General features: G+C 41.7%; 1 protein-coding gene across 2 annotated transcripts; it reads left to right on the top strand.

Annotated features, from left to right (window-relative positions):
• PEG10 (paternally expressed 10) lies at positions 1–11,605 on the top strand. Of its 2 annotated transcripts, none has more exons than NM_001291331.1 (2): positions 1–216; positions 6,612–11,605. In NM_001291331.1, exons 1-2 carry the CDS (start codon positions 212–214, stop codon positions 7,795–7,797), a joined length of 1,191 nt encoding a protein of 396 aa, NP_001278260.1. In that variant the 5' UTR covers positions 1–211; the 3' UTR covers positions 7,798–11,605.
• The last annotated feature ends 3,526 nt before the right edge of the window (positions 11,606–15,131 follow it).

The following is a 15,131-nucleotide window of genomic DNA, read 5'->3' on the forward strand; positions in this document are numbered from 1 at the left end:
ACACGCGCTTCAACTTCGGTTGGTGTGTGTCGAAGAAACCTGACTGCGCCCTGAGAACGGCGGAGAGGGTCCACGAGCCTTGCGAAGGGCCGCTGAGCGGGCTCGCGTCCGGAGCCTTCCGGGCTGCCGAGCACCCAGTGGAGCCCACGCCTGGCCCAGGTGTGGGACCTCGTCCTTCACGTCTTCGCAGAGGAGTCCTCGCGTGGTGAGTATGCGGTGAGGATTTCTTTTTTAAGATCACATTTGTCCCCCCCCTTCCTTAATAGGGAACTGCGGGAGATGGAGTAGCGCCCCTGAGTATCTCCACCCAAACCTTGTCACGCTTTGCCCCAAACCTGAGTGGCGAAACGAAGCCTTCACGGCTTTGGTTTCCAGGACCGAAGTCCAGATATGGACTGTAGACAGACATGAGCTGCGGACAGTAATGAGCTGCAGACGAACATGAGCCACAGGACAATTTGCAGTTTGCTCTCCAAATGCGCTGCAAAGTGATATTCGCTACAAACTAATTGGCGCTTCATTGCGCTACAAAACGATGAGTGCTTCAAATGCGCTACCAAGTGGTGCTTCATGCGCTACTAGCTGATGGGCGCTTCAGGCGCTACAACCTGATGGGCGTTTCATGTACTACAACCTGGCACTTCGTTGCGCTACAAATGGGTGCTTCAATTGCGCTACAAACCAGTATGAACTGCAGCGATAAATGCATCTGAAGACTGATTTGCGCTTTATATGCGCTACAAAATCTGAGCTGCGGAAGGCTAGCGCCACAAAAACACTGAATAACAAAACCGGTAACTTAACCTTTACAACAGCGCTTCATTGCGCTACAAGACACATGAACTGCAGAGGTACTTGCGCTGTATAACAATATATACTAAAAATGCGCTACAAAGTGGAACTGTAGAATGTTTCACGCTACAGATAAACCAGCTATAGACGGACCTGGGCTGCCGAGTACGATTACCCTGTCTACTTTAAGGGGGACCCCACCCTTTCACCTTTTGGAATGGCTCCCACTGTGTGTTTGTGCAGGACGGTTTTTCGCATGATGGTACTGTTAGACAAAATGGAGCCCCAGGCCCAAACTAGTGTTTGACATTCTGCCCACTCCGTTCTTGGTATAGCAGTGGAGTGGAGGGGCTCAGATTTGAGTGCAAAAGGAAATTTTGGGGTGATGGCAGAGTGGGCTGCCTGCCTAGTTGTGCTCCATTGAAGTGGCGGTGTAGTAGTTGTGGTGGCGCGCGTTGGTGTCCAGCAACAGTTTGTGGAAAACTGTCGGTTTGCTGAGTACGTGGGGGAGTGGGGGTGGATCTAGGGGTGATTGCTCTTGCTATTCCAAGTGATCTGGCTGTTGGAAACAGGCGGGAGGGGTTTAGGAGGGGGATCCTGGGAGAGGCGTGCAGATACTCTGCAGCGCTGTAGCAGCCAGTCTCAGACCTGCCCCGCCCATCCTAGCGCGCCTTCTCTGCAGTATCTGCTCAGAGCGCGCTTAGCGCCTCCCTCCTGCCCCTCCCAGCGCCTACTTGGAGCGCGCCTCCCCTGCAGCGCGCCTTCCCAGAGCGCGCCTCCCGAGCCCGCCTTCCCAGAGCTGACTCCTCAAACCTGGCTGACTCAGGCCCCGCCCTGAAACCCCACCTCCTCTTAGACGGCCTACTCAGGCCCCGCCTCCTCCTGCCCGCCTCCTCTGAGGCGGCCTGCCCAGATCCCGCCCCTCCAAAGCCTGGCCACTCCCTGAGCCTGCCCACTCTGAGTCGCCTGTGACTCCGCCTCCCCAGAGCCAGCTCTGGGCAGTGCCATCCCTCACTGACCCCTCCCATCCGTCTTATCTTCTTTGCGCGTGCGCACTTTCAGTGTCTGAGCCTGGCCGCACAGCCCCGCCTGGTTGTGATTTCTCTGCTGTGCTGGATTTGCTTTTTGTCTGCTAGCATCTAATAAATATAAAAATAATAAATAAAAACAATTAATAATAATTAAACAGAACATTATGAGCACTTTTAATAAGGGCTTTGCTTATTTTAAGTAACATAAACCCATAATTCCTGAAAGTGAGTTATGAAGAGAACTTGGCTGGCAGAGCTGATGCCTCTAAAGGCAATGTAGCCAAATGTTTTTATGACAAGTGAAAAATAAAAAATTTAAAATATTTGCACATTAACTTTTTTGGAGGGAACACTAGTGGACCTGCTGGACTCAGGTGCTTGGTGGATGCAAAATTTAAAAATGAGTTGTGTTTCATAGGAGTTTTAAGTGGAGTATTGGCGCTTCAGGGTTGGCCTCTGAACTAGGAAGGGACATTTGTGTGCCTCTGGAGCTGGTTTCTTCTTGGAACTGTAGGGGGTTAGCCCTGCCTAACTTGCCTACATCTAATAAAAGTACATCAGGCACATGGTAGGCATTCATTAATGACCAGAGTTAATTAGTTGATTTGAAGTTTTACTTGGTGTCTCCAGGTCTCTTCTGATTTCTTGCGCTGTTTCCTGTGGTGATTTGCTGTCCTGAGTTGCCTTGCCAGCCATCTCTTTCATGGTTAATAGTGTTTGTTTTTAAGCTTATGTTTTTACATTTCAATAATGTATGCTGTAATTATCATACAAAAAAATTATTCCCAATAATTAGCTTTTCTATTAAAAAGCTAGTTATTTGCACACGTGAGTCATTGATGTATTTTGGTATTCAAATTGTGAAATGTAAACATTACAAAATATAGAATGAGTATTTCAGCTGGCATAATTAAACATCTGTATAAAACAAATTTATAATTTACTGCCAGTCAAATGTACATATAAACTTATGTTTCTACCTGAATAAAGAGATTTTAAAAATTGCTTCCATATATTACAAACCATGAGCTAAGACCTTATTAAAGGGGAATTTGGCAGTTTTGGCTTCCAAAAGTCTGATACCCTCTTTCCCCCACCCCCAAACAAGTGGGCTTATCGTAATTATACCTTGAAATAAGTCCCCCTCCTCTTTGGAAATTTTGTGTCTGCATACTAAAGAGGTTCAAAGCAATAGGAAAAACACACATATTAATAGAATTTACATTTCACAAATAGTACTCAAAGAAATTAGACATTTGAAAATGTGAAACAACTAAGAGTTGCTTAATGAAGTGTCATTTCCTAATGGGATGTTTATGTATGGTGATTTTTGGCTGCTGTTGCTCTTTAGTGTGTTTGGGGAATAAACATTTTTAGAAGTCATTGTGAAGCGTCAATAATTAAATGTATTTAATTCTTAACTACTCTAAAGCTAAAATCTTTATAATGCGTAAACATGGCATCTGTCCCAGGCAGCTTGGCTTTATGCTGTGTGTCTTTTGAGATTTTGGGAAGACCTCTTGACCTCACCTTTCCAATCCAGCCTCTACTAAGGGGGAATGTAAAGAGCTATAATTCTATAATTCATATCAAATCAAAATGCTCTTTTTCCCATGTTAACTTGTACAGTTGCTGTTTAAACATTGTTAGACTTTTTCTACACTGTACACTTGGCAGCCCACTGCCCTGTTACTTTCAATGGTTGAACTACTCTGATCCTGCTAGTTATTCTTTCAGAATTTAAGAGTCCTACATCAAAATTGGGGGCCTCAGGCCTCATACAGGTAATGGCCAGACATCTGAAACTGGTGACTTTGCAGGCCAAGTAAGGCTTTGAGTTGTTAAGCAGTGTTTTAAAAAACAAATAAAATGTCTGGGAGGGGTCCTGCACCCCTAACTTACATGTCGCAGCCCCCTCCCTATTGTCTTCACTCCAATTTATTGTCACTTTTAGATTACCTTCTATACACCAAAGGCATTTGAGTTTTTCACCCTCATTGATCTTTTGTTTCCCTAAACAATATAGTGATTGTTTGCTGGTTTGCTAACAATTTTTTTTCCCACCATTGTTTTTTGAAGATGTTAAGACTATCATACCAGGGCTTCAATAAAGCCCACCACTGTGGCTGTGATTGACATGTAGGTCATTAGCTTTCCTGATCTGGGTCAGACGGCACCAAGCCATGTTGTGAATGCCCTTTTGAAAGTCTTATCTCTTTACTCTGACAGTGATAATGTTTAGATGGCAGAAGTGGTGGCCTAGATACCTGACTTATGTTCATTAGTTGTTTTTCTCTGAGCTATTAAAACTTCTAATAAGTAAAAATTGCATTATGTCCTGACTTTATATTGTTGATGTCACCAATATCATAGTCTTTATGGAGTTGGAAATGAGACTGAATGTCACAGGTTATGGGATGTGCTATTGTGTTTTCTCATTTTTTCTGAACTTGAGTATTTTATATTAAATGTCAATTACTCAATGTCTTTGTAGCCTAAGTTACTAAAATATTTAAGTATCAGGGTCAAAACTATTTAAATAGCACACTAATCCCTGTCCTGTAGGACCCTGCTTTGTGTATAGTCACTCCTTGGAGAGGCCACACCAACAGAGTAGGACATAGAGAAAGTGGCTCTGGGTGGTGGTGTGGGGCGTGGGAGTGGGTGTATAAATAATTAAAAAGGGGTATTAGGAAAGGGGGAGAAAAGGGCATTTCTCTATAGACGGGGACAAAGCTGATAAGTACAGGCATCATGTTTGATTACCACCTCCCTTTTATCTACTAACTTCTCTAAGTAGAAAATGTGTATCTTTTTAGATTTATGTAACTTATTTGGTGTCTATTTTTGCCTTAATGGGTCAGAAGGGAATAAGATATTTTTAAACTTGAGTGTTAAACTTCCTAACTAAAAAGTTTAAGCCCTGTAAATTTTTACATGTTTAAACTTTGTTTAGAAGTTTTTAATTTGTTAAAAAGTTCTCTTAAACTTTTAAATGTGTTGAATTAGAAAGTTTTTTAAACTTTTAAACTTTGTTGAGTAAAAACTTTTAAACATTTGAACTTGTTGACTTTCTTAATTGAAAAAGTTTTAAAAACTCTGAGTTGTAAAACTTTAAAGTTTTAGGAGGGGGTATCCTGGGAGAGGTATACAGATAATCTGCAGCTTTATAGCAGCCAGTCTCTCAGACCTGGCTGAGACTTTAAAGTTTTAAAAACTTTTAAAGTTTAAAAACTTTTGAAATTAAAGTTGTTTAAATTAAAAAGTTAACTTATTAAACTTTTATATTTTAAACTTTAAAATTTTTAATGTATTTAATGGCTGAGACTTTAAAGTTTTAAAAACTTTTAAAGTTTAAAAACTTTTGAAATTAAAGTTGTTTAAATTAAAAAGTTAACTTATTAAACTTTTATATTTTAAACTTTAACATTTTTAATGTATTTAATGTTTGCAGATACGGAATTTGAGATTCAAGGTCACTGAAAATTTAATAAAATCACTCTAAATGCAGTTAACCCTATTTTCATGAAGTACAAAGATACACCCTAACCTGACTTATGGTGTGTGTGTGTGTGACTTATTGTCACTACACTCATGATTAGAAAGGCTAACCCCCACCCCCAACCCCTATGCCTATGTCCACTCATCCCCAAGAAGTTCAGCCCTGTTCCACCTTAATATTACAAACCTTCAGGTGGCGCTGTGACAAATTATATGATTTAAAACCAAGGATTCCAAACTGATGACCTGAAGGACAAATAAGGCCCTTGATTTGTTTGACCAATATAGTATGAAAATGGAAAAAGAAAAAAAAAAATTCTCTGGTGGGAAATATATGCCTACGTTGCTATAGTTACAGCCCCTCCCTATTTTAATGCCAGTCTCTTTACCCAGAAAGTAACCTTGTTTTCTAACAAATAATTTTATTGCTATCAGCTAATAGTAACTGGACAAGCACTATGTGATGTATGGGTATAATTTAATTAAATCCTCATAATTGGTTTGCAGTATACCATTACTGAGCTTCTTTAAATATCTCATTTTATAGCCCAGCCATCTCTAGGAGGCATCAATTAACATTTGTAAAATGATTGCATCATGAAGAGGGAAACAGACACGTGGTGCTGTTCAGTGCCAATTCTGTCCCACAGAGAATTCTCTTTGGGAAATTAAATTATGGAAGAGTAAATTAGACAGCCCTATGGTTTTTGTGGTGTTAGTGGTCATTTGATTGAATAGCCAGCTATCCATAGAGGGGACCAAGGTCATTAACAGCCAGAGTGCTTCCCTCTAGGGTTACCAAATACAGGCACTCTTATTTTAATATTGCCTCCCCTTTTTGTGGTTGCCCATTAGTTAGAATATTCCCTATTTTTCTGTCTAACTTCTTTAATAATGAAAGTTATTTTGGCTTTATTTGGTATCTATCATTGCCTTGAAAGTTTCTTGCTCTCCCTTGATACAAAACTACCTGTTTGGAGTGTTTCAGCATTCTGGTATAGTTTTAAAGGTAAGCGTGGTGTTGATAAAGTTTATATTTTGTTGATTTATAAGGAACGGGTGACTTTTGAGGAGCAAAAGGTCATTTAAACATCAAAAGGTAGTGTGGTTTTTGGTTATCATCCTGATTGCTAACTTCTTACACATTTAAGGGTTTGTTTTATTCATTCACTAATTATTAATGTATGCAAGTAGAGCAAAGAGATACTTTAACTACTAAATCTTTTTGTCTGCATTATGTTGCTTCGACTGTATATGTTGAATTTATACTTTTATCTTCATTTACAGAAACAAGCGGATTCTGAAAACAAAAAGGAGAAGAGGTGGAAGAGGGGGCCAGGATCTAGGCCTCCATCCCCACAGGAGTGAAGCTATACCTGGGAGGTCTCCTCCCACCCCAACAGTCACCCTGGGGCCCGACTGCCCACCTCCTCCTCCTCCCCCTCCCCCCAACAACAACAACAAGCCCAGTGGCCATAAAAGCCCCTGTGTCCCCAACCTGACAGAACGCAGGCGGGACGAGCTGTCTGAAGAGATCAACAACCTAAGAGAGAAGGTCATGAAGCAGTCAGAGGAGAACAACAACCTGCAGAACCAGGTACAGAAGCTCACCGAGGAGAACACCTCTCTTCGTGAGCAGGTGGAACCCCCGGAGGATGAGGATGACGACATCGAGCTCCGTGGTGCTGCAGCTGCTGCTGCCCCACCTCCTCCAATCGAGGAAGAGTGCCCTGAAGACCTTCCTGAGAAGTTCGATGGCAATCCAGACATGCTGGCCCCATTCATGTCCCAGTGCCAGATCTTCATGGAAAAGAGCACCAGAGATTTCTCAGTTGATCGTGTCCGTGTCTGCTTTGTGACAAGCATGATGACTGGCCGTGCTGCCCGCTGGGCCTCAGCGAAGCTGGAGCGCTCGCATTACCTGATGCATAACTACCCAGCCTTCATGATGGAAATGAAGCATGTCTTCGAAGACCCTCAGCGGCGAGAGGCTGCCAAACGTAAGATCAGACGTCTGCGCCAGGGCATGGGGTCTGTCATCGATTATTCCAACGCATTCCAGATGATTGCCCAAGACCTGGATTGGAATGAGCCTGCACTGATTGACCAGTACCACGAGGGCCTCAGCGACCAGATTCAGGAGGAGCTGTCCCACTTGGAGGTGGCCAAGTCACTGTCGGCACTTATCGGTCAGTGCATTCACATCGAGCGCAGGCTGGCCAGGGCAGCTGCAGCCCGCAAGCCACGCTCCCCACCCCGGGCCCTGGTTCTGCCTCACATCTCAAGCCACCACCAGGTGGATCCCACTGAGCCCGTGGGAGGTGCCCGCATGCGCCTGACCCAGGAAGAAAAGGAAAGACGCAGAAAGCTGAACCTCTGTCTCTACTGTGGAACCGGAGGTCACTACGCCGACAGCTGTCCTGCCAAGGCCTCAAAGGCATCGCCGGCGGGAAACTCCCCGGCCCCGCTGTAGAGGGACCTTCAGCGACCGGGCCAGAAATAATAAGGTCCCCACAAGATGATGCCTCATCTCCTCACTTGCAAGTGATGCTCCAGATTCATCTTCCGGGCAGACACACTCTGTTCGTCCGAGCCATGATCGATTCTGGTGCTTCTGGCAACTTCATTGATCACGAATATGTTGCCCAAAATGGAATTCCTCTAAGAGTCAAGGACTGGCCAATACTCGTGGAAGCAATTGATGGGCGCCCCATTGCATCAGGCCCAGTCGTCCACGAAACCCACGACCTGATAGTTGACCTGGGAGATCACCGTGAGGTGCTGTCATTTGATGTGACTCAGTCTCCATTCTTCCCTGTAGTCCTAGGGGTTCGCTGGCTGAGCACACATGACCCCAACATCACATGGAGCACTCGATCTATCGTCTTTGATTCAGAATACTGCCGATACCACTGCCGGATGTATTCTCCAATACCACCGTCGCTCCCACCACCAGCACCACAGCCATCGCTTTACTACCCAGTGGATGGATACCGAGTTTACCAACCAGTGAGGTATTACTACGTCCAGAATGTGTACACTCCAGTAGATGAGCACGTGTACCCGGATCACCGTCTGGTTGACCCCAACATAGAAATGATACCTGGAGCACACAGCATTCCCAGCGGACATGTGTACTCACTGTCTGAATCCGAGATGGCAGCTCTCCGAGATTTTGTGGCAAGAAATGTGAAAGATGGGCTGATTACTCCAACCATTGCACCTAATGGAGCCCAGGTTCTCCAAGTGAAGAGGGGGTGGAAACTGCAAGTGTCTTATGATTGCCGAGCTCCAAACAATTTTACCATCCAGAACCAGTATCCTCGTCTGTCTATTCCGAATTTAGATGACCAAGCTCACCTGGCAACGTATACTGAATTCGTACCTCAAGTACCTGGATATCCAACATACCCCACGTACACCACGTATCCGACCTACCCAGTAGGATTCGCCTGGTACCCAGTGGGACGAGATGGACAAGGAAGATCTCTCTACGTACCTGTTATGATCACTTGGAATCCACATTGGTACCGCCAGCCTCCGGTACCACAGTATCCACCACCACAGCCACCACCCCCACCACCGCCGCCACCCCCACCTCCATCCTACAGCACCATGTAAATATTTGTCACATCCTTCAGGATCTCTGCCCTCTAAATTTATTCCTGTTCAGCTTCTCAATCAGTGACTGTGTGCTAAATTGGGCTACTGCATCTTCAGACCACTTGAGGCACATCCTCTCTGAAGAGGCTATAGGAGATCAGGGCCACCTTGGACTGGCACACATCGTAAAGCACCAAAAAACCTTCAAGATTTTCTGGGAGCAACAGAATATTTACTAACAAGTTCCCAGTGTTCCACCTTGACTGCCAATCTAAAGTAACAAGTTTACTTTCCAGTGAATCCTGGAAGCCTGGATTTTACCTACTGAAACCTCAGTCACCATCTAAATTCTAAAGGCTGCCAAATTCCTCTTTAATATTTACAGAGAAGCTGATATAAACACAGGAAATGCTGATTTCTTTATGGAGGGGGAGAGGAGGAGGAGGATGTGACTTTTCTTGCAGTTTCGGTACTCTATCACTGGAGGACCGACGCCTTATTAAGGAAGCCAAATTATTGGTGCAGCGTGGAAGGCTTCCGTGATCCTCTTGCTGCACCCTTAGAAACTTCACCGTCTTCAAACTCCACATCATAGTTCCGTTAGTTCTCAAGGAGCAGCAACTCGACCAGTTCACCCCAGGAGCAGGCAAAACCCCTGCAACACGAAACACCTCAGGCCTGAGAAGGAAGTGCTCTCTTAGACGGACTCTTGTATGTTAAGAGTGTGCCTTCACATCCTGGTGCAAATCACAGGTACCCAAGAACTCTGGCTTTGACACAACACCTTACCATCATCATGCCACTAATGGCTTTCACCAAGCATTAAGCCTGATAACCAGAGTCTTCTGGTAGCTCCAGGTATGTTAGATGTTGTGACCACCTCTCAATCACGTGTGAGGGCTAAAGAGCAGCAATGTCAAGGACTCCTAAATCCCATACCCAACTCTTAAAAAAAGACTCTGAGGTGATTGTTGCCAACTTGCCTGGTACTTCAGAAGGAATTTTTCACAAGAATTGTTAATTAATTAGCTGGAAAAACATCAGTTGAGGTTTTGGAAGCATCTGTCTGCTCGTCTGTCTCCATATGCATCTGGGCATTCCATCATCAGTCTCAGTCCCCTCATTAGACTGTCACATTAGGATGCTTGGAGAGGGGAAATGATTTAGCACCCAGAACCACACTCCTATGCCTGGGAGGGATGTCTCTGAAAAAGAGGATTTAGGGCTATGGACACTTCCTTGGGGATACAGACTTCCTTAGCTTCTTGGTCTTTGGGATGACCTGACGGGAACCACTTTGAAAGGATGAGAGTTCACACAATGGAAAGGGTCTGACATGAAGTTGCCAATGGATAAAAGGCCTCAGAAAATAACTCAAAGGACTTAAAGCAGCAGACAACACAAGAGTTGTCTTCGATCCAGTGACACTTCTAGTGTCTCCTGGACTTTTTGTGCTAACCTGGGACTGCCTGACTTCTTTAGCCTGGTCCCTTGCTACTACCTTGAACTGTTTTGTCTAACCTCTCTCTTTCTGTTTAATTCTTTACTACTGCCATTAACTCTGCTGTGGGAAGGGGTCACCTTCCTGCCTGGTTGCCTGTCATGAAGAGGAGTCTCACGGTGAAGTTTCATTTTTCATCAGCATCATCTCACACATTCATTATCATCCACCCTTTATTCTTGCATGTTTAAATACTTAAGTCTTGTAGCCGTGGTAGTGTCCTTTAACAGTTTTAAAGTGGTGACTATGCTTTCCGAACTTTCCATTGAATTATAAAATACTGTTCGATTCTCATGTTAAACTAAGTAAAAATGATAAATAACATAGTATAAAATATTTCTTTACTGTGAACTTCTTACAACACTGTGAATGAGAGGCTCCTCAGAAATGGAGTACTTATGTAATAGTTCATCCTGTTCATCTTCAGTCTTCAATTTGAACAATATAACTTCAATTCTACCAATTGGACCTTTACAAATCAAACAAAAGGATTTACAGTTTCAAAGAAGAAATGTAATTGGCTATTGAATGCAAAACAACTTTCTTTTCTTCAATGGAATCAGAAAGCTTGTCAATCACTGGTGTTTTAGAGTAATGACTTTTAAAATGGTGCATTTGTGCTTCTGGACTATGTTGAAGCGTCACTTCAGTTACCTCAGATATCAATCCATCCTTCATATGTTTGAATTCAAGTTGTTCTGTGTCAAATTTACAGTTGTCAATTGATCTTCAAGCTGCAGCATGCCTAGAAATGGGCCATTTTCTGCAGCACTGGCATGTACACACGGACATTGGCCACTACCGCAAGCAAAAGTCTGGAGAAGTTTGCCAATTGACAGGAATCATCAGGGGGAGCATACTGGTGTGGGATAACAATTCAGAGTCCCTGACACACACTTGGCTGTTTACGAAAGCTTGCGATTAACTTTTCGGCAGTGTGTACTATGCTCTATTGCTATATATATTATCTATAAATGTTAGATGTTAAGGATAAGTAATCTTAAATTTATTGTTCTATAGTATTAAATTTAGCTAAGTTTCCTTTCTCTCAGTTTTGTCCATTACTGTTGATCAAATTTATGTTAATTGAGTTCTTTCCACTTTTTTTGGCAAAAAAAATGCCTTTATTCATAAGAAAGGAAGAAGCAAAGGAATTAAAGAAGTTAGAAAAGGAGCAAAGATTTTTTAAGAAATGAAATGATAAAGGAGGTGGATAAATCAAAACAACAAATTAAATCAAATAGATGAGTCTTTGAAACAGACTGGCAGAATTAATTGACTTTTGGCCCAAATTTGCATTATTAATTAATTAAATCAAGGAAGAAGATCTAAGAGCTCTCATTTTTAGGTAAGACTAGAGAGGACTCCTTAAAGTCATCATGCTAAGATATTGAAGCAGAAAGTTTACATACATTTCTTAAGGGTCATTTTAGTTCGAGCAATGAGGTATTTTTCTTAGATAGTGGAAAAAGGAAATTTGTTTGATGTAATCACGTGAAGTAGTACAGTGAACCTGCAGGTACACAACACACTTGGCTGTTTACGAAAGCTTGCGATTAACTTTTCGGCAGTGTGTACTATGCTCTATTGCTATATATATTATCTATAAATGTTAGATGTTAAGGATAAGTAATCTTAAATTTATTGTTCTATAGTATTAAATTTAGCTAAGTTTCCTTTCTCTCAGTTTTGTCCATTACTGTTGATCAAATTTATGTTAATTGAGTTCTTTCCACTTTTTTTGGCAAAAAAAATGCCTTTATTCATAAGAAAGGAAGAAGCAAAGGAATTAAAGAAGTTAGAAAAGGAGCAAAGATTTTTTAAGAAATGAAATGATAAAGGAGGTGGATAAATCAAAACAACAAATTAAATCAAATAGATGAGTCTTTGAAACAGACTGGCAGAATTAATTGACTTTTGGCCCAAATTTGCATTATTAATTAATTAAATCAAGGAAGAAGATCTAAGAGCTCTCATTTTTAGGTAAGACTAGAGAGGACTCCTTAAAGTCATCATGCTAAGATATTGAAGCAGAAAGTTTACATACATTTCTTAAGGGTCATTTTAGTTCGAGCAATGAGGTATTTTTCTTAGATAGTGGAAAAAGGAAATTTGTTTGATGTAATCACGTGAAGTAGTACAGTGAACCTGCAGGTACACACAATGAGAGGAGGAGATCTATGTGGTACAGTCTGGAATTTGGTTTAAGTTTACAGGTACCTCTTGGACTCCTAAATTGACCATTGTCACCCACCACAGACATTGTACATCGGATACAGTTCAAGACTGACAACAGAGAACACTTGGACAGAACACCTGGGCTCAAATGAAGGACCACCTGAGAAATGAAGAGCCTAGCAGGAAGCATACTGCATTTTCCTCTAAGAGAGCACACCGCCATTCATGGGACTGAAAGTTCTTTGTTGTTTCAGATTGTAGAGCACTGTTGAATTGGTCTGTGGAAAATTACATTGTTTTTATTTCTTTGTGTAATCACTTTAAATAACGGGTTATATATAGTAAGTATTTTAGGGTGGGAGGGACTGTTAAGTACTCTTCAGTGGGTGGGGTTACTTAGAAAGTTAGGATAATATTATGTATTAGCTATCTCTATAAGTGGACTTGTGTACTTACTTGTGACCCTTTCCCCTGTTGTTGCTACTCTTATTAAAGATTTCAAATAAACTTGGAGGAAACTACAGGGGGATTAATCTATTCAGAGTGAATTGGACATGGATAAAATCCAAGTGAGAGAAAGTTCAAAGGTGATTGGATTAATAATTTGAATGAGGCCCTTAATTCCAGCAATCAGATTAGAACAAAACCTTTAGAGAGTTACAAGATGGATTGGTACCCTTTGAAAAAATCATTGCTGGAATGAGATTGATCATGGTGGATAGTAAATTTTCATGGAAGTAATAGGAAAGTGATGAATAAAGCACTTGCTTTTGCCCCTGTCAGCCTTCCTCCTCACCCCTGTCCCATCTCCCTACTCCTGCTGCTACTCCCACCCCTTCTTCAGATTGTATTGCTGTATTCTCTTTACTCTATTTCTCTCTATTAACTAATGTTGTATTGATGTTATAATAAAAATTCAATAAAGATTTAGTGGTTAAGTGCTAACTGTATCCTGGTCATTTCAGCGTCCACCAGTGTCACAGGAGGAAGGGGGTGGGGCAGTATAGTCATTGGGCATAGGAAGGGGGAAGGGGAGGGATGACAGGAGAGTTGAGGAGGGCAGCAGAGAAAGAGGCAGTAGGGAGGGTGGAGCAGTGGGAGGGGAGCAAGAAGGTTAGGGGTGAATTCGGGATGAGAGGATATTGGTATAAAGAACACATCAGTCAATAACACAATCCAGTATCAATTTTATATCCAGAATACTCCAGAAAATTAACTAAGTGATTCCAACTGCTCAACTTTAACATATAAAATTGTGTCTCACAATTAATAGCAACTCTAGTGACATCAGTGACAAACTATTTTAACACCAATTTTATTTAGCATACTTGAGACTTATCATAGAAACTTATAAAACATTATTGAGGACGTAACGATACACTTAATGCAGTAAGAGAGAAATATGTGAATAATTAGCATAGAGATTTATTTTTCTTCCAATTAACATGAAAACAGTATTACTAGAGTGCTAATGAAATTCACCTAAAACAAAAGTGGGAAATGGGATTCATGAAACACACATTCTATCAGATTGTAAAACATAATGACATGAATCAGAGTTGTAGAATAAGTTGCATATAGAACACCTGAAAAAGGGACTCAGTTACAACAGTTTTGAATAGTGCTGGCTTAGCATGATATGGTAGCCCCATAAACATGGTGGCTTATTAGGAGGGCAGTATTTGAAAGATCTGGAACAAATGAAGAAAACATAAAACTGGCAACTCTTTTCCTGGGGAAGCAGACTACCCTAAAAAACTGTATAGTGATTTAATGTATGAATAATAATAAATAATAAAAAAAAGAAATGTATACTTTAAAAAAACACAATCAAAAAAATGATGAATATAGTATTACCTTTTTAAAAAAAAATCTGTTCATCCAGCCAAGTTCACAGATTTCCATGGTGCAAAGGGTGTTGAGTGGAGTTGGAGAAACTGGAGGTGGGATTCTCAGCCAAAAGCCACTTAGCTATCACGTGTGTGCTTTTTTTTTGGGGGGGGGGTCTAATAATATAAGCAATATGGTATAAAACTAATTACCCAAATGACTTAGAAAATTGAAAAATGCTATTAATCCCTGTTTCATTGCACCTAGACACGTCCCCATCCAGACCCTGGCTTCTCTCCAGTCGGGCCATAATTGAACGAAACCTGAACAGGCTACTGCCCCTCATATTGTATTTAATGAGGTTACACAAGTGGATCACAAGGATAGTCGAGAATGTTAAACTTATTTCACACACCCCGGTAACATTTTTTGCAACCTTTATAAAGAAACAAAGTCATTGCACCTAGACACGTCCCCATCCAGACCCTGGCTTCTCTCCAGTCGGGCCATAATTGAACGAAACCTGAACAGGCTACTGCCCCTCATATTGTATTTAATGAGGTTACACAAGTGGATCACAAGGATAGTCGAGAATGTTAAACTTATTTCACACACCCCGGTAACATTTTTTGCAACCTTTATAAAGAAACAAAGGTAACATAAATAAATAAATAAATAAATAAATAAATAAATAA

This window comes from Tupaia chinensis, unplaced genomic scaffold (assembly GCF_000334495.1).
Source record: "Tupaia chinensis unplaced genomic scaffold, TupChi_1.0 Scaffold000544_1, whole genome shotgun sequence".
NCBI classification, from domain to species: Eukaryota; Metazoa; Chordata; class Mammalia; order Scandentia; family Tupaiidae; genus Tupaia; species Tupaia belangeri.